Source organism: Bufo bufo, chromosome 4 (genome assembly GCF_905171765.1).
Source record: "Bufo bufo chromosome 4, aBufBuf1.1, whole genome shotgun sequence".
NCBI classification, from domain to species: Eukaryota; Metazoa; Chordata; class Amphibia; order Anura; family Bufonidae; genus Bufo; species Bufo bufo.
In genome coordinates, this window is record NC_053392.1 from 465,730,204 (window position 1) to 465,756,186 (window position 25,983).

Below are 25,983 nucleotides of genomic sequence, written 5' to 3' on the forward strand. Positions count from 1 at the left end.
ATGACCCTTTTCTTGCCACCTCAGAAAAAGTGATGAGAAGTTCAAAAAGTCACAAATTATGGTGTAAAAATGGTGTGCCCCAAAACATGGCATAAAGACTTTAGTAAATGACCCTCATTGTATACTTTGAAGAAACTGCACTGCATATACTGTACATTGGCAACAGTGAAAAGGACAGCTGCCAAGTAATGCAGCAATGTTGGTCTGAGTCAAGAGATGGTGTAGGGATCAACCAAGGGTGTATCTATGTTGCTAAGCATGTTTCTAGGGTTTAAAATCTTCATTCCTGTCATAGTTAAAGGCGTTGTCTCACTTCAGAAAATTGTGTTTATTATGTAGACATTAATACAAGGCACTTAGGCTAGTTTCACACTTGCGGCAGGACGGATCCGACATGCTGTTTAGCATGTCGGATCCGTCCTGTGGCTGTTCGCCGTGCCCCCGCTCCGTCCCCATTGACTATAATGGGGATGGGTGCGGAGCTCCGGCGCAGCACGGCGGTGCACGGAGAAAGCCGCCGGACTAAAAAACCTGACATGCAGTAATTTTAGTCCGGCGGCCTTAAGCCGTGCACCGCCGTGCTGCGCCGGAGCTCCGCCCCCATCCCCATTATAGTCAATGGGGACGGAGCGGCGGCCCGGGGGCACGGCGAAACAGCCGCAGGACGGATCCGACATGGTGAACAGCCTGTCGGATCCGTCCTGCCGCAAGTGTGAAAATACCCTTACTTATGCATTCTGATTGTCCATATTGCCTCCTTTGTCGGCTTGATTAATTTTTCTATCACATTATACACTGCTGCAGTGCAGATATGTAGTGGCGATGGGAGCTGCTGCACATGCGTGTCTATGCACACTCCCACCATCCCAGCCATAGAGAGGACGGTGCCTTTTCCTGTAGTATACAAGCATGGCCACCACAGCTGGACTGCAAGGCGGTTGTAACCTCTGGATACAAGCAGTGTGTAGTGTAACCCCTTTAAGCCTATGCCTGCCTGATTCCTTCTGCCATCCTTGAGCGAGGAGCCAGATATATCACTCACAAGCCAAAAGGTCTGACCCCTTCACAAGCTGGTATGTAGGTCCTGTGCCTGATGCATCCAGGCTCTGAAAAAATAAGGGAATCATGACCATTCTTTGGAAGGGATAGCTCAGACCACTCTTAGGGCAACCATACACATTTAAAAGCTATAGCTCCTGGCTCACCCATACACATAGACATCCAGCTCAGTCGAATATGAAATTGTATTCAATGAGGAGACTGGAGAAAACTGCTGCCAGATACCTCTAGCTGCGTCTTATCTCCCGGGAGAACAAAAGGATTGGACAAAAATGTTCATCTCACGAGATCCTTTTCTCCTCTGACATCAACTATTTAGGAAGGCACTGGTGCTTTCAGTAGCACAGCGGGCTTCTCTCTGCTTACCAAGCACAGCGCCGTACATTGTATAGTGGCTGTGCTTACTATCATAGATCAGCCCCATTCACTTTAATGAGGCTGAGTCTTGCCTAGGCCATGTTACCGATGAACGTGAAGTCACTGGCCTAGAAGATAGGTCATCAATAAAAAAAAAAACACTTGGAAAACCCTTTTACCGTTTATGGGGGCTTTTAGTCTGGCAGGAGCAGATTAATAATTGAGATGATAACTTTTTGTTAGGCCTTATGCACATGACCATATTTTTAGTCCGTGTCTGATCTGCATCTTTTCCGAAACGCACACAGACCTAACAATTTCTATGGGTCCGCAAAAAACGAACAAAAGGACAGCACAATGATTTTATCTGTGTGCTGTTCACATCCATGTGGCCGAGATGCAAATGTTAGAAACTGTCTTATTCTAGTCTGTTTTGCGGTCCCATGAAAATTGCACATCCATATTTTGCAGATCTGCAATTTGCTCACCGCAAAACGGATACAGTTGTGCAGGAGACCTTAGAAAGGTTTTTGGATCATAAGATGAATAGTGATGGACGAACATCGGCTGGGACAGTTCGCGAACGCGACCAAATATTCGCGAACCGAAAGTTTGCGGTGGGCTCCATTCACTTTAATGGCAGGCGAACCTGAAAAACCTTCAGCTCATATTTGCAGCCACCAAATACTTAGTAGAATTTAACAAATAGTCCCACAACATGGACAGCGACATATTAGAGGGGGATCAATGACAAAAATTCCAACAAAAAATATGTGTCTTAATCAGGGGACATTTTTATACGTCTTAAAGGGAAATTCTCTTAAATGTGCCCTGTTGCGCTACCTAAATGCACTATATAGAAAGTATATTATTAGTATATACCACCCCTGCTTCAATCACTTTTTTTTGGGGGGGGGGGGCAACTGGTATATCACACTAGTAGAAATTATTTGTTCCAATAACGCTTGTCCCTCTATATACCTGCGGTATCGCAGCAAAACCGCACACAACTGCCGCACAATACAAATGCACTATAATATACTTTCTATGTTACAAAGTATATTATAACATTGTACAAGGAAGGCAATCCATTAGAATATACATAAAGATAAAACGTAACCCTTAATAATGTTACTATTAAGGGCTCATTCAGACGGCCGTATGCTATCCGCAAAAATGCGGATCCGTTTTTTGCGGATTAGATGCTGACTCATTAACTTCTATGGGGCTCTTTTCTATGCCATGGTTCCGCAAAACGAATGTAACATGTCCTATACTTGTCCGTGAAAATCAGGACATGGCCCCATTGAAGTCTATGGGTCCGCAAAAATAATGAATGCTATCCGTTTTTTTACAGACATGCTAAACTGTCTGCAAAAAAACGGATCCGCATTTTTGCGGACAGCATACGGCCGTTTGAATAAGGCCTAAAGGTCCATTCACACGTCCGCAAAACACGGACACTGGCAATGTGCATTACGCAATTTGCGGACCGCATATCGCCGGCACCATAATAGAAAATGCCTAATCTTCTCCGCAATTGTAGAATCGGACATATATATATATATATATATATATATAAACCAGAGAACCCCATCAGGACAATTTGTGCGGATTCCCAAATAGTTTAGTATTTATTCTCCAATGGTAAAAATTTACTGTATCCTAAGTCATAAATTAACATATGCTGTAAACATAGTGTAAATATAGTGTAATTATGTCAAACTGGGAAATTAACATTAAAAAGTAATTAGCAGAAAACACTCATCTTTAAAATACGGGATGATAGTACTTAGAATTATTGCATGAGAGGTGGCATGGTCTAGTGCTGGAGCAGGGGTTACATGATAGGGTGGGGTTGTGCTGAACAGAGTCTCTTAGGAAAAGTCTCAGCAGCAGCCCCATCCACCATAGACACAGTAAAAAGACAGGACAAACAAGGGAGGCAGTTTGAGCCAGAGTTTATGAGCAAGCCTGAAGCTCCCAGCACCTGCAGGACTGAAACAAGGACTGCACTGAGGACTTGAAGGGAAGCACAGTGTAAAGAGACTCTGTGGAAGTTGAAATAGGATGAAATTGGAAAGTGTGGACAGCCAGTGACTGATCACAGAGGTAAGGTACAGATTGTGAAGAAACCTAATCAGCCTATTGAAAGATTGTCAAAATAATGCCAGAGAAAGAGGTCAGGAGGAAGAGATAAGGGGACAGAGGAGCGTCATACAGTCCCAAAGAACAAAGTCTCTCTGGAGTCTGGACCCAAGGACAGAGTTGGCAACCATCTAAAACTGCTCACAACGGCATCCCACCCTTTTCTGCTTGGTGGACCTAAGTTTTGGAAACCTTTACAGAGATAAGAATCCAGAGATTCCCTTCAGCTCTTCTTTCATTCATTCCTGTCTCTGCAAGTGACTCAGCCCAAGACAGAAGCAAGTTTTACTTCTGCAATCCGAGTGCTGTAATGTGAAACTGAGCTGCACTTGTTCTGAGAGCCAGCAGCACTAAGCCTCGCAGAGCTGAGGACTGCTGCCTGCCTGCGACAAGCTGGAGTAGAAGACACACCACCGACAACAGCTGGCCACCACAGACATCTCCACCGGGACTGCCCTGGTCACACGCCGCAAGGCAGAAGCTCCGACTCTCTGTCCTCTTCACAGGACTGAGGCTGAGGAATATCTAAGCTAAACCTAGAAGGTTCTAAGGAGACTTCTACAGAAGAAACATGCTGCACTCTGTGGAGTAAGGACTACGTGGAAACCTACACCACAATGTAAGTTTCTTTGGAATTAGGGCGACACACTTAGAAAGGCGATCTGCCTTTCTGACTAGGTCAGGGTGACATCTCAGGACTTGTAGTTCACCCCTGGTTGGAACAGTGTTTTACATAGACTGATCTATCTTCTATCTATCTATCTATCTATCTATCTATCTATCTATCTATCTCTGGTCTAGCTATCTGTTCTGCCTGATACACACTTTTTTTTTTTGCTTGTGCAGGTACATTTATTAGAAATGTTCAAACTTGATGTCCCTGAGGGTAGAAGTACTAGCAGAAGACGCTTGTGCATGTAAAGGCTTGTGCTTGGTGTTATTAAACATGACGTGTGTAGGTTGGATATTAACAGGAAGCCCCTTTATGTATAAAGTAGTAAATTAACGTTTATTAAAATGCTGATTTCTTGGCTGTAGATACAATCTTCATCAAATATTGATATGTATTTTTCAGTCAGGATTTAAAGTTTGGATGCTTCAGCAAATAACTTGTAATTAGAATTCAGAAAATGTTTGAGATGTTTCATAAGAAATAGTAATGTTAGGACTAAACTTATTTAAAGTTTGTAACTACAGAATATCCTTCTGTTTCTTGATGCTCATTTTTATGGTAAATCTCTCTATAAGCTGTATATCTCAGATCTATAATCTAAAAATCTATCTCAGATCTATAATCTAAATATCTATCTCAGATCTATAATCTAAATATCTATCTAATATTGAGGCTCCATATATCTTCTATCTATCTCTGGATCTATCATCTCTTTTATAGTAGATGCTTTTTTTTACTCTGATAATTATTGATCCTGCATAGATATTAATTGGCAGTACTACATCTATCTGGTGTAGTTTCCAAGATGTCCTACATGACCTATGCGTTGTTACTGTAGAATGTCTCCTACATTGATAATATATTGACTGTACGTTTATAATAATTATAGTTCGCTCACTTCTTTTTATTTGAAGTGGAAATATTTCTACCTCTTGACACAAATGAGAACATCTGGTTTGAATGAGTTTCTATTAAGGCCTCTTGCACATGAACATTGTGTGCCCACATACGGCGGGTCCGCAATACACGGGCACCAGCCCGTGTCCACTCCGCATCATGGATGCGGACCCATTCGCTTGAAAGGGTCCTCAATAACGGAGATGCGAAACGGAAGCGCGGATCGGAACCCCACGGAAGCACTACGGAGTGCTTCCGTGGTGTTTCTGTCCGTGCCTCCGCACTGCAAAAAAATAGAACTTGTCTCGATCCGTCCCGGCCGCTGCACGGACGATGCCCGTGCATTGGGGACCGCAAATTGCGGTCCGCCTTTTCACGGAACGGATGCACAACATTCGTGTGCAAGAAGCCTCACACTCTGACAAAATCAATCGTTGGCTAAGTTCCTATTTCTCCTACACAAATATAAGTATGTTGCAAAATGTGTCCTGGATATTACGCATCACTTAAGTGTAATGTATACAAATGATAACGTATTGAGAGCATCGACGACAGGTGCCACATTAATTACAATCTGTTGAACAGAGTGTCCCTTTCTGTACATTTGCAGTTAGAAGGTGAGGTCACCCTCAACCACTAAATGTGGTCATAGACATGAGGACAACTCTGCAGCTCCAACCATGACCCTCACATCTCTGGTGATGGTTGAATTATTTTGTGCAAATGTGAATCTGTTACATATATCCACAATATAGGGGATGTGTTTTAAAAGCCTTGAAAAGAAGTCAATGGAGAATTGTATGTATAGGGCAATGTTTTTTTTTTTTTTTTTTTTTAGAATAATTGTCATTCGAATGTTATCCAAATGATAAACTATGTTATCAACTGACAGTTCTGATATCAAATACATATCAGACTGGTAGGAAATCAGTACACATGCTATAAACTACCAATATTCTACCTACTGATATATTTTATAGTAGGTGAAAGACATGAATTATGTATAATGCATGATTTAGCAACTCTTGTGGGCATAGATCAAATGTTGTTCTTCTACATTTGGATGCTGCAATCTATAACGTTTATATCCTTAGTCAAAATGAGCATAAGTACTCAATGGCCTTTTGTTTATTGACTCTGCTCCAAGAACCCAACCACAAATCTGATTTGCTGCTCTGATGGCGCACGTACTATGGCACAGTGTCAGTTTCTAAAAAAATCACCTTATTTGTTATGTTCTTATCTTGGTAATCCTTCCATTGGAAAGCACTGCTTGCTCACTATTATATAGGTGCTAAGATTTACAATGAAGTATTTTTAATACTGATATAATTATATTTGGATAGACAGTGTAGTGGTTTATGTAATAGCTAGTGTTGATCGAGCACCATAGTGCTCGGGGGCTCGGGCCGAACACATCGGGATGCTCGGGTGCTCTACCGAGCACCCGAGTAATAATGGAAGTCAGTGGGGGGATTAAACCAGGCACCCCCAACAGCATGGGGAGGATGTCTGGATGCATCTTGGACTCCCAGGTCGCTGCTGGGGACGATGTTGTCCGAGTAGTACGCCACTTTTACAGACTGACAATAATACGCACAAAACTAAAGATAAAATCGATTTTAGAGGAAAAATTGTTAGGAAACATTCTTTCCTGTATATTTACTTGTATATAAAATGCAAGTGCTGCCAAAAATTACAAGGAAGAGGCACTCCGATACAACCTGTATATCACATAAAAGAGGGCCTCATTCACATTGTGGTACAATTGTTCAGGTAGTGGGACTCCTACACTCAAAAAGCCTATGCACAAGTGAAAGGGCTGCCAAAAATTACAAGGAACCGGCACTCCAATACACCAATTGTTACACATAAAGGAGCGCATCATACACAGCCTTAAAAAATGTATTATTGATGGTTTGCTGGTGACCCTCAAAAACATTTGGAGCATGGGCCTGCTGATCTGACCATCTAAAACATTATGGGCGAGGGCCTGCTGCCGCTTTGGTGACTCTAGATAACCTGGATCCGATCACACGTCCCCGTGACGGCGACGATCCATTCGGATATCTACCCTATCAACTTTCGATGTTATTTTCAGTGCCAACCACGGTGACCATGGGTAACAGTGAATCAGGGTTTGATTCCATAGAGGGAGCCTGAGAAACAGCTTCGGCTACCACTTCCAAGCAAGGCAGCATGCACGCAAATTGCAGTGCTTGAAGTGGGCCGGAACGCGGCGGTACTCAGTACCGCCACTTCCAAAAATTGCCCTGGAGAGTACCAGCACCTCTCCGTGCGCCCAGTACGTGGGTTTCCGGTACCGGAGCGCAGCGGAGAGCTGGCAGTATCTCCTCCCTAATGTCGTTGGCTGGGCAGCTAGTGGAGGGGGGCGGGTCGTTGCAGAGTACGGCTCAGGCTGGCGCAGGCAGGGAGTTGACCTCACGTTAGGTGACGTCAACTCCTTCCCGCGCGCCTGTGACTGAGGAGCGATCAGTGCGGCGACCAGTGACTGGTCCTCCTTGGAGTCAGGAGTCGGACGGTGCAGCAAAGAACATCGACTTTGCTTTGGAATCCAACTTCTGAAGAGTACTGGTGAGTGACAGGCACCCCCCCTCCCCCCACACACATTAGTTCCTCTCTGTACCAGTACCCCCCCCCCCCTGGCAGGGGGGTACTGGTACAGAGAGGAATTAATGTGTGTGATGAGGGGGGGGGGGGGGTCTGATGTGCAGGGGGGTACTGGTACAGAGAGGAACGAATGTGCGGTGGTGGGGGGGGGGGTACTGGTACATAGAGGAACTAATATATATGTGTCTGATGGGTGGGTCTGATGTTTAGGGGGCCCCTGCACATCAGACCCCCCCATCACACACATATATATTAGTTCCTCTATGTACCAGGACCCCCCCCCCCACCACCGCACATTCGTTCCTCTCTGTACCAGTACCCCCCTGCACATCAGACCCCCCCCCCCTCATCACACACATTAGTTCCTCTCTTTACCAGTACCCCCCCCCCACCACCACCACACATTAGTGCCTCTCTGTACCAGTACCCCTCTGCACATCAGACCCCCCATCACACACATATATATTAGTTCCTCTATGTACCAGTACAGAGAGGAATTAATGTGTGTGTGTGTGATGAGTGGGGGGGGGGGTCTGATGTGCAGGGGGGTACTGGTACAGAGAGGAACGAATGTGCGGTGGTGGGGGGGGGGGTACTGGTACATAGAGGAACTAATATATATGTGTGTGATGGGGGGGTCTGATGTGCAGGGGGGGGGAGCACCGGCGCCTAATAGAGTACCGGCACCTCTTTTGGCCCACTTAAAGCACTGCTATTAGGTATAATTTGGTGAGGGCCTGCAGGTGAGCTGACCCTGTAAAAGATTGTAGGTGAGGGCTGCTGGTGAGTCCGTCTATTGACAAAATACAATGTATGCCACAGATACATTTTTGAAGTGCACACGTTACATTGCAGATGTGGCCCTGGTAAGGTCACTGTCATAAGCGGACACCGTCTACGGAAAAAGTCCACTGGATGTCACAGATACATTTTGGAAGCGCACACGTTACACTGCAGATGTGACCCTGGTAATGTCACTGTCAGAAGCGGACACCGTCTACAGAAAAAGTCCACTGGATGTCACTGATATTTTAGGGATGTGCACACTTTACACAGGAGATGTGGCACAGCTAATGTCACTGTCTGTAGCGGACACCATCTACGGAAAAAGTACACTGTATGTCCCAGATATTTTTTGGATGCGCACACATTACACTGGAGATGTGGCTCAGCTAATGTCACTGTCCGCAACAGACACCGTCTATTGAAAAAGTGCACTGGATGTCACTGATATTTTAGGGATGCACACACTTTACACAGGAGATGTGGCGCAGATAATTTAACTGTCCGCAGTGGCCTATTAGATGGTATTTAGCGCTGGATGCGCTAAAAATATATATTGCTGCTGTCACACACAATAGTCCTTATTAGGACTTTTGGGTCTCTGAAAGGTTTTTCTAATAAAAATCTTCCAATCACACTCCCTACACTGTCTGTCCCTTCCTAGGCACAGCAATCTGTAAGACTGAGCAATTTAGAGCAGGTTGCACTACAAACATATATTGCTGCTGTCACACACAAAGGACTTTTGGGTCTCTAAAAAGATTTTGTAATAAAAATCACTCCCTATACTGTCTTTCTCTTCCTATGCTCAGCTCTCCCTGACTAACACTGACTTTATAGCCCCCGATGACGCGTTCCGGACAGCCAATTACTGTAATTCCAGTAGCCAACATGGCTACGGCATTACAGTGCATGCCAGTACCTTCCTGCACGTTTACTGGCTGCATAGCAGCCAAGAAACTTGCGTGGAGGAGACTCGAGCATTGCGCTCGAGCACATGCGGTACTCGGCCGAGTACCGCCATGTGCCGAGCATCGTGATGCTTGAGCCAAACAGGTATCATCACTAGTAAATAGCGTAGAACTGCAGTGCTGAGTATCGATTTACAAGAGATCAACACCAAAGTGTCGATCATAGTGAAATTGTATTGTGGCCAGTGAGTGTATAGGATTGCTTCATTCTTAGTACAGAACACTGGGGGAAGCTTTAGTGAATCTCTATTGGAACACATGGTGGAGTCTTACTAGTAATATAATAATCTACCTCTATGGCTTATGTGGAAGGTATGGTAGAAGAATAGCGTAGCCGCTGCCTTGTAATGATCTTGTCTATGTCCCCATAAATGTCTTCTTGATTTTGTTAGTAGCCTCAACTATGATAATGAATGTAAAGTAATATGCTCAAATAAAAGCATATAAATAAGTCAACTATAAACATTTTGGGAGACTGTTATGAGATACCAAATATGTCTGGTTTTTGGTCTAAAAATGTGGCATGACATGCCAATTGAGACCTAATTGAGACAACATAATGCAGTTGCACCAAATACATGAAAACTGTGCGCTATTTCATGAGTTTGGTCCAACCATATAATTCAAAATTAGTGTTGAGCAAACTTCTGTTTTAAGTTCGGCGTCTAAAGTTCGGCTTCCGGTTAGCGGAGAATCCCGATATGGATTCCGAATTCCGTTGTGGTCCGTGGTAGCGGAATCAATAATGGCCAATTATTGATTCCACTACCACGGACCACAACGGAATTCGGAATCCATATCGGGATTCTCCGCTAACCGGAAGCCGAACTTTAGACGCCGAACTTAAAACAGAAGTTCGCTCAACACTATTCAAAATTAGACTTCAAAGTGACATGAAATAAATCTCAAATGGTAAATGATCCCCTTTATACAGATACAGCAGAGCTAAACTTGTCATTTGGCACAGCTCATCTGTTTTCTAAGGTTTATCATAGGTCTGTGGTTAAACCTACTGCATTATCTCAACTCATTTATAAGAACGCACAAAAGAGAATGTCTGCATAAGTGCTAGTAGTTGGTATACGGTAGTTTGATATGATACTATTAAAATGACTAGTGGCATATAATGCAGTGCTCCCTCAAGATACAGTGGCTTAGAGGATACAATATTTTCTTTCAACAATAGTTTTTCCTGGGCCATTGTATGTTGAAACTAAACATACAAAGCCTCAGATTCAAACAATTAATATGACCATTTATCTGGTAAAACACCTACATTGGGTGTGTAGTTGCTCCTCTTTATAGTACAGTATGGTACTACAGGTCCTGTGAGTGATGCCTGCAATATTTGTATCACCACTAGATCCCGGTGGAAAGGGAAGAGCATGAATCCCTGGCAGGGAGCACGACTTTGAATGGATTTAGCAATTTAGATTTGGTAAAGTGGTGTTTTGAAGTGCAGTACGCTTGGCACTTGGTGAGCCCACTACTTGTTGACTTTAAGAACATCATAAAATTCTGCTTTATAAAAATATATGGTCTTGAAATGGTTTGGGTTTCACACAACCTGCAAGACTGTCAGCTTGGTTGGCACTGATAGAGCCTAAGGATGTATAACTCCTTTCATAGATGTTTCACAGTTCTAGCCTTGCCATACAAGTGAATAGAAAGTACTGTTTGCTGCCTCAGAATCTATTATATCTTGCGTCACGAGAGCGAATGCCAACCGTATGATAGAAAGATGCATTAGCTGCCTAATCTGCTTTGGCTCTTGGCAGTACTGTCATACCAGCAAAGAAAGGAAGGTTTATTTTCACGGAGGGTGAATAGATGCAATGTGCGGCGGTAGTACGTATGACCACAATATGTTTGTTACGCTACTTTGTTTACCTTGAAGCAAAAAAAACAAGCAAAATGGCTCATGGATTCATCGGAATCAAAGCAAAAGGTAGACTATAATCAGAATCCTGTCCAGTGCTCAGAATCCTGGTACCATGTGTTGTCCTCTTCTTGACTTGAACTTCCTAAAATTACCCAAAGACAATAGATCCATTCTGGACCCTGATGTATAAAGGCTGACTTTTCCTCAGCCAATGCCCAGAGTCACAGGGAAAATAATTTTGGCAGAATAGGTTTTATCTGTCCACATTGATTGTGTCCTCCAATATACTATTTGCTCCACCAAGCATAACCTTCAACCAGTCCATAAAATGAACTCTTAAGCTTAATGTACCGTTGTCATTGAGGCTTGAATCTAGTTTTTGGTTAAAAAGTCTTTGACAGATGACTAGATAATAGTTTGCAACACTTGTATCTATTTAAGGCAGTTCACAGCTTCCTGTCCTGTCCTTCTACAATGTACAGGGTGGCCCACGAAAAAGTAATCCACCTCCGATGTCTCCAAATCAAACTGTCTAATAAGAAATCAGTCTTAGTTGTCCATAGCAGCCAATCAGAGCTCAACTTTCAGTTCCTACAGGGCTCTTAAAAAATGAGAGCTGAGCTCTGATTGGTTGCTATGGGCAACTAAGACAGATTTCTTGTTAGTTTGATTTGGAGATATTGGAGGCAGCCTACTTTATCGTGGGCCACCCTGTGTTCACATTAGGGTAAATCTGTTATGGATTTTATAAATAATACATGGCAGAAATCTGTAGCTCAAACTCCATTTTCTGCTGGAGATTAGCATACAGATCTGCATATGGATTAGCACTATAATTTAATATAAGGTAGTCTATCTTTTTAAGTGGAACCTGTAGTAATTTAGTCACAAAAAAATTGTAAAAATGCATGAATTTCATGGAGTTATAAGCAAAAAAAAAGTCCCCCCAAAAAACGAAGTGTGGCAGCACCCAAAGAGTAAGGCTACTTTCACACCAGCATTTTCAATTTCCGCTATTGAGATCCGTCATAGGGGGGAAATCGCTTCCGTTTTGTCCCCATTCATTGTCAATGGAGACAAAACTGAATTGAACGAAACGGAATGCATTCTGTTCCATTTGGTTGCGTCCCCATCGTGGACAGAATAATGCTGCAAGCATCTGTCCGCCATGTGGTACGTAGGAAGACGGATCTGTCATGACTCACAGTGTAAGTCAATGGGGACGGATCCATTATCTCTGACACAATACAAAATGGATCCGTCCCACATTGATTTTCAATGGTGTTCATGACGGATCCTCTTGTCTATTTTAAAGATCATACAACCAGATCCGGTCACAACTGATGCAGACGGTTGTTTTATTATGACGGAAGCCTTTTTGCTGCTCCATGACGGTTCCAGCAAAAACGCTGGTGTGAAAGTAGCCTAAGCCGCCACAGCTGGCTTAATCAGTTGCTTCCCAAAATGTGAGTGCGGAGCCAAAGTGGTTGTAGATAAACTATCTGGTGAATCATGTTGTAGACCTGATGCTCATGAGCACGTTTGTGGTGATTTAGAAGAAGAAGATGTTTTCATGATGATTATAGTTACATAGGCTGAAGAAGAGCATGTCCTTATAGTTTGAAATCGATTGTCTTACCAGGATGTTTTTATTGGCAGAATGGTGTAAACAAACTAAAACAGATAGTACTTACCTAACTAATGCTACTTCCTGGTCCCTCTTGACACAGGAAATGTGATCTCTCAGCCAATCACCGGCTGCAGCGGTGACACACGTCAACTAGTGTTAGGATGAGTCACATTTCTGTGTCAAGATAGACCAGGAAGTAGACACTTGTGGGGGATCCAGGAAGTGTCAAAATGAAAACAGTGGGAGATCAGTAAGGTGAATATTACTACCTTTTTTCTACTTTTTTAAGCCATTTTGACCCTTTAAAAAAAATAAAGTTTTTTCTTAAAAAACAAACAAACATTTTTCTGGACAGAAAACGTGTTGCGTATATCTAAATATCTGAAAAGCAAAACTAAATTCACACAAGGTAGATGTATAGTTATTGCGGAACACGCTAAGTCCTCAGGTAGTTCATAGGCCGTTCATATTAATTTTAACTATTCTTTAAAGTCAGCCTACATCAGAAATCAGTCTTTGATTTATATCCCAAAATCCTGATATCCTTCTCTTAAAGAGGTATTCCGGTTGTTAAAAGCTATCCCTTATCCCCAGGATAGAGGATAACTATTTTGTTGGTGGGGGTCCTACTACTAGGACCCTCCATCCTTGGACTGGCCAGAGGTGAACGTAGCAGCAGGTCAGGCGTGTGAACTCTATGGGAGTTCTGGAAATAGCCGAGCACTGTACTCTGCAATGTGAGGAACTCCTGTAGAAATGAATGGAGTGCATGCTAGATTGGTAGCATCTAATGGTATTGGGGCACATCTTAATCACTAAATTCAGCTGTTTCATTCATGCATGATTAGGGGGGCATGTCCGCTAAAACGTCCCGTGGATGGAGCAGGAAAGTAAGTGTTCTGTAAATGCTATACTATGAATTAAAAGTACCTTGTGGTCGTGATTAGTATATTGATGCTCTTGAATGTATTGGAGACAGCCAGTGGAGTATTTTCAAAAATTGCTTATTTTATTAATTTATTTCAACACCAGTGGTACATAATCAACATTAGTGCCACATTTCGGGCAATGAGCCTACTTGTGGCCAGACTACACTGTAGACTGAAGGATAGCCATAAAGGGCCCAAAACATTGCACTGATGTTGATTATGTACCACTGATGTTGAAATGAATTTATAAAATAAGCAATTTTCGAAAATACTCCACTGGTGTGCCGTCTACAATACATTAAAAAGTATATTCCAAGATCCCCAGGTGGAGGGAGATCACCCTAGAGACGTGCACCCCCAAAAGCCATCTGGGCGAGTGCTGCGGCCACTACCTTGTCTAGTATATTGATGCTCACTTTTTGATATATTGAATGAACTTTTTGATTACTGAGCTGCGTTTTTTATACATTGTGTGAACAGGGGCTTGGTGAGGCTCTGCAGCAAGCTGAAAATTGTCCTGTGTGTGGCTATACGTTGATTTGGACTGTGTTGTTTTTCAGGGGTTGGCTTAGGCTCCTTAGTTCCAGTGAAGGGAAATCACAATGCTTCAGTATACAGTACTAAGACATTTTGGGCAATTGTATGACTCCAACTTTGTGGGAACACTTTGGGGTACTTCCCTTTTCTGTTCAGTGTGGCTCTGTCCCAGAACACAAAGTAAGGTCCATAAAGACATGGTTAGATGGGTTTGGTGTGGAAGAACTTCACTGGCCTGCACAGAGTCCTGAGCTCAACCCCATTGAACACATTTGGGATGAACTAGAATGGACATTGTGGACCAGGCCCTTTCGTCCAATATCAATGTCTGACCTCACAAATCCTCTTCTCAATGAATGGGCATAATGCCCACAGTAACACTACCAAATCTTGTAGAAAGCCTTTCACAAGAGTGGAAGCTGTTTTAGCTGCAAAGGATGGAGGTTGTGGGGCAACTCCATATTAATGACTATGGATTTAGAATGAGATGTCATAAAAGCTCCTATAGGTATAATGTATTGGTGTTCCAATAATATTGTCCGCATACTATAGTACCGATTTGTGTATGCAGCTCCGACTGAGAGAAATCTGGAAAAGAAAAGGAGTCAGAATGAGGAGAGTAGCCCATGACTGCATAATTAGACTATGGAGAAACATAAGGGCACATTTATTAAGACCGGTGTTTTAGACGCCGGTCTTAATAAACCTCAAAACTGGTGGTGGATCTGCTGGAGTTATGAAGATTCGCCGGCCTCTCCATAACTTCGGCAGATCCTCCACCAGTTCTAAGCTTCCGAGCTATCTTACATTTAGTCTTTTTTCTACGCCTGAAACAGGCGTAGAAAATGATAAATTAGACGGGCCTGCTGACCCATCCCCTTCCCCGCCACGCCCACTTACTTAGACCCGGCGTGAGTGGGGATAAGTTGCAGATTGCTGCTTAATGAATGACCCCCATAGCTGTTCATAAGCGCTGTATAGCGCTTCATAAAATCTGTAAGGCACGCCGCCACTGGACTCCGGAGCAGTGGAAATGTTTTCTGCGGAGTGACAAATCCCACGGCTCTCTGTAGTTTGACGGACGAGTTTGGGTTATTTTCAGAATTACTTTATTTTAATGCATTAAACCTGTAAAAAAAAAAAACATCTGTTGCAACAGTGCACATATGTTACTATAAGAAAAAAAAAATTCAGTGCCGCTTTTGTCTATTTTGGGCATTAAAACTCTAAATGTCAAAACCTAGACTATGATTCATATTCTCTGTTTGTCTATATCACTGATCCATGATCCAGTAAATATATAGGGTTGCGTACACACTCATCTACTCATTAATGAAGATACAGCAGATCTTTTACTGGTTTTATTAGATTATTTGGCTCCACGGTGTAACTGTTGCACGCCGTGTCGCCTTAGTAAGCAAAGTATGCAATACAAATATCACTTTCAGCAATATGAATAGTATCACAGATGTGAGTGAGCGGCGGCTGTCAGAATGTTAATACTTCATAAACACTTCATTAACTAAAGAAGAGACGTCCGATTCTGGGGAGAGAAAAGCCCTCTAAATGGTCTCTTTCTTGTTCCACAGGACGCCCCCTTTAAATGGAATGTGGAGTAATCACTGGAAAAGGAAGATGCAGCATCTGCTCTATTTTATTGCTGTGTATATTGCATGTGTCCCACGCACTGGTAAGCTTTTTCTTTATTCCATTTTTATGTTTTAAAGTGTTTACCTATTTACAGTCTGCATAGGGTTTACAGACAGCGATAGACCATAGGACTCTGTGGACAGGATCATTATCTGTATGATGACAGATAATCAGTATCAATTAAGATACTCATCACATGGATGGTTAATAGAGATTTAGAAAACTGGTGTAAAGTAGAACTGGTTTAGCAACCAATCAAATTCCACCTTTCATTTTCCAAAGGAGCTGTCAAAAATGAAAGGTGGAATCTGATTGGTTGCCATGGGCAACTAAGCCAGTTCTACTTTACACCAGTGTGATAAATGACCCCATAAGTTTCCCAGTAACGTTACTAATATGCAGAGCATGAAGTGGTCTAGTGTTGTGCTTTGGACAAGAACATACAGTACACAGCATTGTTAGCAGGCTGAATGAACCCAATGATTGCAATAGTTTCTTTTGTTTAGTACAAGATCGCCTTAGAACTCCATTTATATGGCAGATTGTTATTAACGAAATTCACTCGACAAACAATTATGAGGCCCGTTCACGCGACGTCTTTTGACTTTGAAAATTTGGCCTGGACCTCTAAAGCTGCCACCTTGTCATGAAATCCATTCTTGGCAAAGTCACGGCTATAAACCGCGACCACATGAACGTCAGTGCAGCTTCCCATTGAAAACAACAGGAGGCAGAATCTGCGTAGCCAGAGGCAGCTTGCTAGCATGGAGTCCGCGCCAATGTTCTGATGTTAAAAGGTGTCGTGTGAATGGGACCTTACACATGCCGATAGCAGCCATAAAAAAAAAGCTAAATATAAATGTCAGCGGGTGGATTATTTGCTGATCTGTGGAAGCTACAGATGTAGCAGAGCTGAGTTTATACAATACTGCATAGAAACTAGCCCTGCTCAGTTAACAGAGGATTATCACGGTACACAGTATTGACCACTTCAGATGTATTTTATTTTACAAATTAGCTTTTTTATGGTTAAAGGAGTTTTTCCCACTAGAGATATTAGCGACATTAATATAATTGGCGTAATATAGTGCGCCCTGTCTGGTATTGTAGCTCAGTTCCATTAAAGTGGATAGGTTTGTGCTGCATTACCAGTGGGTGCCCGAGGACAGGAGTGGCATAGTTTTGATAAATAATCCAGCCTTTTTTGCCTAGTCTCATAAAAATCTCGATCATTTATGGCGTATCTTCAGGATGTGGGAGTGGGGGTTTGTCGGGAGATGGGAATACCCCTGCATGGATCAGTGCGTAACGCAACTTTGTAAAACTTGGCTCCTGAAATTGAATCTAACCACTGCAACATTTACATGATTTATTAGGGTACTTTCACACTTACGTTGTGGGATTCCGGCAGGCAGTTCTGTTGCCGGAACTGCCTGCCGGATCCGGAAATCCGTATGCAAAGGGATAGCATTTGTTTCCGGATGCGGATCCGGCTGATAAATGCATTGAAACACCGGATCCGTCTCTCCGGTGTCATCCGTAAAAACGGATCCGGTATTTTTTTCCCCCCCATTTTTAAAGGTCTGCGCATGCGCAGACCGGGAAACAGGATCCGGTTTTCTATAACCCTTGGCACCGGATCCGGCATTAATACATTTGAATGGAAATTATTGCTGGATCCTGCATTCCGACAAGTGTTCCGGAATTTTGCCCGGAGAAAATATTGCAGCATGCTGCGGTATTTTCTCCGGCCAAATACCATAAGAGTGACTGAACTGAAGACATCCTGATGCATACTGAACGGATTGCTTTCCATTCAGAATGCATTAGGATAAAACTGATGCGTTTTTTTCCCGGTATTGAGCCCCTAGGACGGAACTCAATACCGGAAAACTTTAACGCAAGTGTGAAAGTACCCTTACTCTTTTTTCTCAGTTTTCTTAAAACACCTTAAAGCCATGCTTTTAGGTTAAATAGGCTTTCTAAGGCTTTAATGTTGATGACCTACCACTTGAACGGGGGCAGAGCTGCAGTAACCAGGCACAGGCACTGCACAGTCTATGGAGCAGTGGTGTTTTGCTGCCTGGTTCTGGTTCTCCTACAATCGGCCAATCAGAGGGGTTCCTGGGATTCAGACCTTAGATGATTTGATATTGATGACGACTTGTCTGTCAGCAGATTTGTACCTATGAAACTGGCTGATCTGTTGCATGTGCACTTGGCAGCTGAATCCATCTTTGTTGATCCCATGTTCATATGTGCCCGCATTGTTGAAAAAAATGATGCTTTAATATATGCAAATGAGACTCTAGGAGCAACGGGGGCGTTTCTGTTACACCTAGAGGCTCTGCTCTCTCTGCAACTGCTGTGCCCCCTGGACTTTCATTGACAGGGCCAGGCATGATGACGTTTTCCTGGTTATCTAGGTGCAAATACAATACCCCATTGCACCCTAGAGGCTCATTTGCATTAAAACTTCATATTTCTCAGCAATGCGGGCACATAGGAACATGGCACCAACAAAGATGCCTTCAGCTGCCAAGTGCACATTGCACTCCTGGAAAAATAGGTTTTCTAGTGTGCGGGTCTAAGACAGCAAAGTGAAATTGTGAGGCACATTGGAGGCAGAAACCAATGTCCCTAGATATATTCTCTGTACAGCTCTGGAGAATTTTCATGACAGTATATGTACATATATGCTTTAATGCACATAGCTCTCTCTTAAAGCAGCATAAATGGATGCCGCAATGTAAAGAATCCTATATTCCCTCTCAGTCACAACATGACAGCATTTAAACCAGAAGGCCTCAGGACTGCGATGCTCAATCTATTCAACATTATTTTAGAAAAGCTCAACGTTCCCTTTAAATACTTGACATTAAAGGGGTTCTCAGGGAATGATTTAAAATGGCCACCAACACCCTGTACTAGAATGTGAGCAGGACAGGATGCCTCCATTTGCCGAGCTGTCTGGGGAGGTGAGGGGGCCTCAGTACACACTACGCTCCGGCACTTGCATATAATACACATTGGTGAGTTTTCCTGTCAGACTGCCCAGCCATGATGGCATATCAAAGGCAGGACCACATCATTACCATCTATTGTAGAGCAGTGCAGTGTGTGGTGAGGCCGTGCCCCTCACCCCCAAGACAGCTCTGAAACCAGTCCTGCTCACATTCTAAGTGGCCATTTTAATTCAATTACAGGGATCTCAAGTCTCCCGGAGGTTCAGGGAGTCTCCCGCTATTAGATAGCGGCTCCCTGACACCCGCATGTGAGACAATATATCCCGGAAAGGTTTATCTCAGTCAGATAGCAGAGCAGAGAGATAAGAGAAGTGACAGGATAGAGTTTAGATTACAGGTTGAATTAACCCTTTAGTGTCAAATTGGCTTCTCAAGGAGATATATATGTTAAAGGCATCCCTTCTCCTGTCTCATTCAGTAGCTATAGAACTATTCAGAGAGATGCATTTAAAAAAAAATACATTTACACATTTAACCCTCCATTTTAATTACGGTATATTATTTACCCCAGTGTTAAATTCACACCCCCTGGATGCTTTAATCATATATATAAATATGATAATTTGGGGCAGGGTAATGAGCCCCGTCCTCCACACCATAGAGCAAAGTGTGCAGATACTGCATATGTATGGAAAATGTAATAAAAAGTTCGTGAAAAAAAAAAAATAAAAAATCCTCCCTGAAATGAGAAGTGCACCTCCCTGAAATGAGTTTTTGCAGGTTGGGATGTCTGCAATTATTCCCGGAGAACCACTTTTAATGTACTAACAGCAGTTTTTAGTCTGAAACTCTGAACTCAAAATGAAGATTTGGGACCATGAAATAATTCTCAGGAAATGCTGGTCAAGCTTTGCTTTACTGAATGTCTATACAGTATGTATATAAAATCTAGATTACAATGATGGAAATAATGCTGATTTTATTTGATCCTGATGGAGAATTCTGAATAGTTCTGAAGCTTTCTGCATTTATTTTACATTGCGGGTCTCCAGACAAAAGAGCGTTTTAGAATTCTCATGGAAACACACCGCAACAGTATATGACATGAAAGTAGACCCCTCGGAGGAGGAAATCCTGTCTTTGATAGCTTACATTCAGGAATGAAAAGGACTTCCAGATCTCTGCTTACTTTCACCTTAGATAAAGCATATCTCAAGTCAGCTACAGATCAGCTCTAAATATGAATTGTTTGTGAACGGATACGATTGACACATAACCAAAGACTTTGGCTTTGACTGGGAACTTGACGTGCTACATTGAGCGCTTCTAACTGGAGGGGTGTGACAAAAGGAAGGGGAAAATTCCAGTGACAAAACCAAACATAAATTGTATGTTTTTGTAATGTCGGTGATAGCAGTAGATCACCACCCCTTTCTCACCACCTCAAATGTCCAGTCAACAGTTGAATAGTAATTTATCACTTGGTGATTTAATGTTTATTACCTTGACGTTTGTGCTTTTTATGCTTATGCCACTTGTGTTTTAGCACGTCGGACTAAGTAGCTATTGTTTACTTAGCACAGAATATTTCCACCAGGATTTGTCAGCCAGATGATAATTGCTTCTCCCTATACACGTTCATTTGACAGATGCACATAGGTAACATCCATGTAGAATGGAATTTTTTTTACAGACGGGTAAAAAAAACAAAAAAAATACATTTGTCATGGGTCGTCTAACTGAATTATTAAATTATTAATCCGGCAGGGGGTTGCAGGGGTAAGCGATTAGTATAACATTATAGAATGACTGGAATACAGCTTTGAAATGCCAACACCATAAAGTAGTTTGTAGCTAGTCATTTTTGTTCCAGTTGTCTTGTAATCGCTCCTTTTCAATGTGATCAGTGTATTACTTTAAATATTAGCTTTCCTCCAGAAGATAGAAAACCATCTGTTATTAGCCTTCTCTTTTTGGTGGAGAGCTAATTTTCATACTTATTCCCTATGCCGCATTGGGTGTAAGTACTGTAAGTCTCCTTATTAGTGAATATTCTAATCGCAAATTTTTATCGTGAATATCGGCACTTCGAGAATTCATGAGGATGTAGAATATAGTGCTATGTCTTCGTAATCGCAAATATTCTAGATTTTTTTTTCATCAGTACCCTCCTGCTTCTTGCTTGTGGGCCAATGAGAAGGCTGCAATATCTCTGTCATAGCTTAGCAACATCCCTAGCAACCAATAGGAAAGTTGCCTACCCCTTACTATATAAGAAACTCCCCAGCAGCCATTTTCTGCTGTTTTTGTAGTTCTAAGAGAGAAAGCAGTATCATTGCTGTGCTCTGTGCTTTGCTGAGTCATCTGGATCCTTATTCAATTACATTAGATAGTTAGCTCATATATATAATACAGATAGTTACCGGGAGATAGTCAGTGTAGGTTAGATTGTGATATAGTGTAGCTGGTTCCAGTGCAGGGTATTAGGTAGTGTGATAGGAATTACTGTATTGTGCATTTTCTCCAGTCTCAGGAAACTTCTAGCAGCTTGAAAAATTTAGCAAAAGTGACCCACGCCTGTATTGCGTGCGCAATACGTGCATATTACATTGCCAATTTCCGTAATCAAGAAAATAATGACTGGAGATCATGAATTCTAGAATTTGTGAATTTATGGCGAATATTAGGCCAAAAATTTGCGAAATATTGTGAAAACGAATATTGCCTATGCTGCTCATCACTACTCCTTATATCAACTGGCTCCATTACCCACCCCTAGAGCTTTATTTAAATATGAATAGTAAATCTGTACATTGTCTTAAGAAGATCAACGGAAAACAGAAAAAAGAATTTTGACTTGAATCTGGTGATGCCAGTCCTTAGAGATACTCTTACCTAAAGATCTGGTATTAAGTTTGACATAATAGGGTTAATATTTGCACGTATACTCTTAAAGGTAAATGATGGCTATTAGTAATAGACATTCAAAGCACTTAAAGGGGTTATTTTGTGTACATAGCAATATCTTTCTAACAAAGCTAGAACCAAACCCTGCACCTCATGGGGTTCCAGAGCTCTCCTTATTCATTGCTTTAATTGCTCTGCTAGGTATATATAAAGTATGCAGCTCAGGTGGCATGTACGTTCTGCTTCAGGGCATGTGCTTTCTGCTGAAGCTGTTTCTCTATCACAGCTCAGGATGCAGTTGAAGTCTTGAACTGAGCATGTGCGTCCACCTCAGCGAGGAGGACAGAGAAATAAGGAGAGAAAAAAACAACAGGTGGTGCTATACAGACACATTTTATTGAATAACTCAGTGACTATACTACATTTTTAATTACATGCATTTACAAAAGTATTCAGATCCGGGTGCAGGTTTGAGAACTGCAGAATATTTTTTGGTTCCCATTCCAACTTATCCACCATCAACCGGATAAGGGATAAGTATCTGATTATCAGAGTTCTGATCAGCGGAGCCAAAAACTCACAGAAAAAAGTGGCCTAAACGGGTGGAAATGCTCCAAACCCAGACACTGTAGCATGTCTATAACCGGGGGAGCAATTCCTCCGCATGCGGTCCGCAGATAACGGCAATCCCCAGCAAAAAATGCGTACAATGGAGGATGACCACATGCACCACACGCACCTGATTAGCGGAGCCCCCACTGATCACGAAAATGGGGACTCACATCTATCAGACATTTATTGCATTTCCTGTGGATATGCCATAAGTGTCTTGTGACGGACTGAACCATCACTAGGGCTGCTGGAGAGGCCTGAGGGCTAGCCTTCTTCCTATGGACTATGGACCCAGAACTATGGACCCCCCCTTGGCTCATTATTCTACAAAGGGAAAAATGGGTAGTTTCTGCCTGTCAGTGATTACGTTTTCCCATTGTGTTGGTTAATTGTATCACAGGTGGGTGTTGTCTGCCTGGGAGTGATTACGTTATCCCATTGTGTTAATTAATTGTATCACATGTGTGTGTTTTCTGCCTATAACTGCATGTGATTGGTTTATGTAAAAACTGTCGCAGTCTTCCACAAGGTCCCCATGGGGAGTGTCCCTTGCTGGAAGACCTGCATAAAAGGCTGGCATGTAGCCTAATTAAAGTGACCCTTCATGAAGTCTGGGCTCATGATTGGGGGATTGGAGAACTACACTCTGGGGATTGCTATAATCATTATACTCTCCAGAGTATAATTCCTAGCTTTTGTAAGAGCTGTTCCTGTTCCTGCATCGCTCTCTGTAGGAACCTGGAAGCCTTGTCGTAGGTCCAGGGTGGGTAGAAGACGGCGATATCCCAACCAAGCTGTGGCGGTTCGTGGGGTCGGCAGTGCTTACGGTGTCAAGTGGAGTGCTTGGAGTCCTCGGGAAGCACTAGGAGCATCCATCAACGGAGGTACCGAGTCGGGGTGCCAGGAGATCCGTTACAGTATTTATGGCTTATCCAGAGGTGGGACCCACATCTATCAGACATTTATTGCATTTCCTGTGGATATGCCATAAGTGTCTACTATGGGAAAATCCCTTTAAGTCATTGTTGATAGACTCTAATAGAGAAACATCAGTATATTTACATGCAGCGGTCATCTCCTCTGTGTGGGGATGAGCCCAGGGGAGGACTGGGAACTAAAAGTCACCCTGGAAAAAATGATAAAAGTGTCCCCATTTTGTAGTTGGGTCCAAATTGATGGCAGGGCCAGCAATACCATATTGTGGCACATTATACCACCCCAACAGAACCAAATATCACAGTCCATCACAAAATACATCCCCAAAAACTTCCATTGGCTGGCCGTGAGGAGGGCCCAGGGGGCTCCCTAACCACCGGCCCACCGGGAAATTTCCCTGTAAGGTCTATGACCAATCCACCCCTGGATGAGCCATTACAGATTCGTTGTTTCTGGGAAGGGGATCCCTGTTTACACAGGATGATCTGATGCCCAGAAATGATAGTTTTGGGTACTGGACAAAAGATACGATCAGCCGAGTGAGTATTCCTTGGGTGATCTGTGGCATATTCAGAAGGGACAGTGATCAGGAAAGAGCTTTTTTACGTTTGCTGATCCTGGATAATTGTCTTGATGATCAACCCATGTAAAAGGACCTTAATCCATAAAAGTTTCACGTAATTATCAGCATTTTCAATTAATGTGGTACTTTAATCATAAAAAAAATAAAATAGATCATTAATTGGTTTATTAGAAATTATAGTACCTGATACAATATCTCATATGTTTAAAAACTAAGTGGAAGATTTATCAAACTGGTGTAAATTAGAACTGGCTTAGTTGCCCATAGCAACCAATCCGATTCCACCTTACATTTTCCAAAGGAGCTGTCAAAAATGAAAGGAGGAATCTGATTGGTCGCTATGGGCAACTAAGCCAGTTCTACTTTACACCAGTTTGATAAATCTCCCCTTAAGACTTTCTAATACTTGAATGATGCAGTCTACCAGAGCTTTTATACAATGTGTTTTTCTCCCTCAAGCTCTGCTCGGGAAGCTTAGGTATAGCCTTTAGTAACTTGCTCTGCAGGAATTTAAATGAAACAATAAAATCGGTCAGAGATAGGAGTGGTATTCAGTATATGAACACACAGTAACATGTCCACACCCATGGAGCATAGACGAGAGGCACCTCAAGTGCCATAGGACTGTAAAGGAGTCTATTAGCATTGTAAGATATCTTATTACCTTAGTAATCAGATTGAAATCCGCGTTAAAAAGAGACAGACAAAACAATAAGTCATGTATTAAATATGTGTCTTGCAAGTAGTGGTATTTCATGTGTATTCATGGCAGATTCTGACTAGTTCTACTGAAATAGTTTGGGGCTGTATAGAAATACAGGGCCTTTCTACAGCTTACTGGCATTGTTCTACCCATCCGGCCTGGTTGCATCAGTATGATTTCACAAACCACTAACTGTGTAAGAATAACCTCTATCTCTTTCTCAATTTAGTTCCGTAGTTGCACTCATATAGTAGATGTCGGAATATAATCTGTCCATACCCATACAAGTACATGCAGGTTACTGGCTGGTGGCTGTTGGTTTACCACGCCTGTTTTTTAAGTCATTCAGCACTTGGTAGATCTGCCTATTCAGAGCTGGGGTGAGAGAACGCCAAGCCTTTGATGTGCACAATAGAAAATTCTTCATATAGTCTTCTGGAAACTAGTATAACATCTTTCTGCTGTCTGTGATATGGCTTGTCATGTTACAAAGGCTTGTTAGATTTTAAAATCTCTAGTTCTCACTTTCTCATTTTTTCAGGTTTAGGGGCCTTACAGACATGAATTTTATCTGGCCTTTTTTATCGGTAAAAAACAAACAAAAAAAAACACCAGAAAAACCGCAGTTGTGTGTTTTTTTGGCTTTCCTGTAGAGAAAGTGATGTGAAAATACCTGGAAAAGCGCCAAGAGCTACAGCATGTTGCGTTTTGGAAAAGACGTCAGAGAGGCAGAAACGCCACCTAATCAACAAAAACACCAGTAGAAAAAAAAAAAAAAAGCCTGCGTGTCCTGTGTTTCATATTACCCATATAGACCTTCAGCTACCATCTGGAGCCAGCATGTGTACTGCAAGAAACACAGGGCAAAAAAAGCCACTAAAAGTGCAAAAGTGCAGAAAAATGACAGCAAAAACATATGCGTGAAAACCACCTAAGGCCTCATGCACACAATGTTTTTTCACTGTCAGTGATTTGGCTTCAGTGGTCCGTGTCCGATTTTGCTTCAGTTGTGTTTCCTTGTGTCTTCCTTTTTTTTTGTCTGACAGGGAGAAAAAAAAGGAAGGTTAATGAAAAGTGTAATTTTATTGCACCAAGGTCTTGTAGAAAAAAACGGACACGGACACGGATG

The 25,983-nt window shown here is 42.4% G+C and overlaps 1 protein-coding gene across 6 annotated transcripts in view; it reads left to right on the plus strand.

Moving 5' to 3' along the window:
• Window positions 1–3,305: 3,305 nt before the first annotated feature.
• The window catches only part of ADGRG6 (adhesion G protein-coupled receptor G6), a 167,678-nt gene continuing 145,000 nt past the window's right edge, over window positions 3,306–25,983 (plus strand). For 3 of the 6 annotated variants that reach the window (XM_040429479.1, XM_040429480.1, XM_040429481.1), the window contains exons 1-2: window positions 3,306–4,183; window positions 16,087–16,187. In XM_040429479.1, coding sequence (XP_040285413.1) covers window positions 4,182–4,183; window positions 16,087–16,187 — 103 coding nt within the window. In that variant the 5' untranslated portion in view covers window positions 3,306–4,181. The remainder of the gene's footprint in view (window positions 4,184–16,086; window positions 16,188–25,983) is intronic. The other 3 variants (XM_040429482.1, XM_040429483.1, XM_040429485.1) reach the window with 1 other exon arrangement.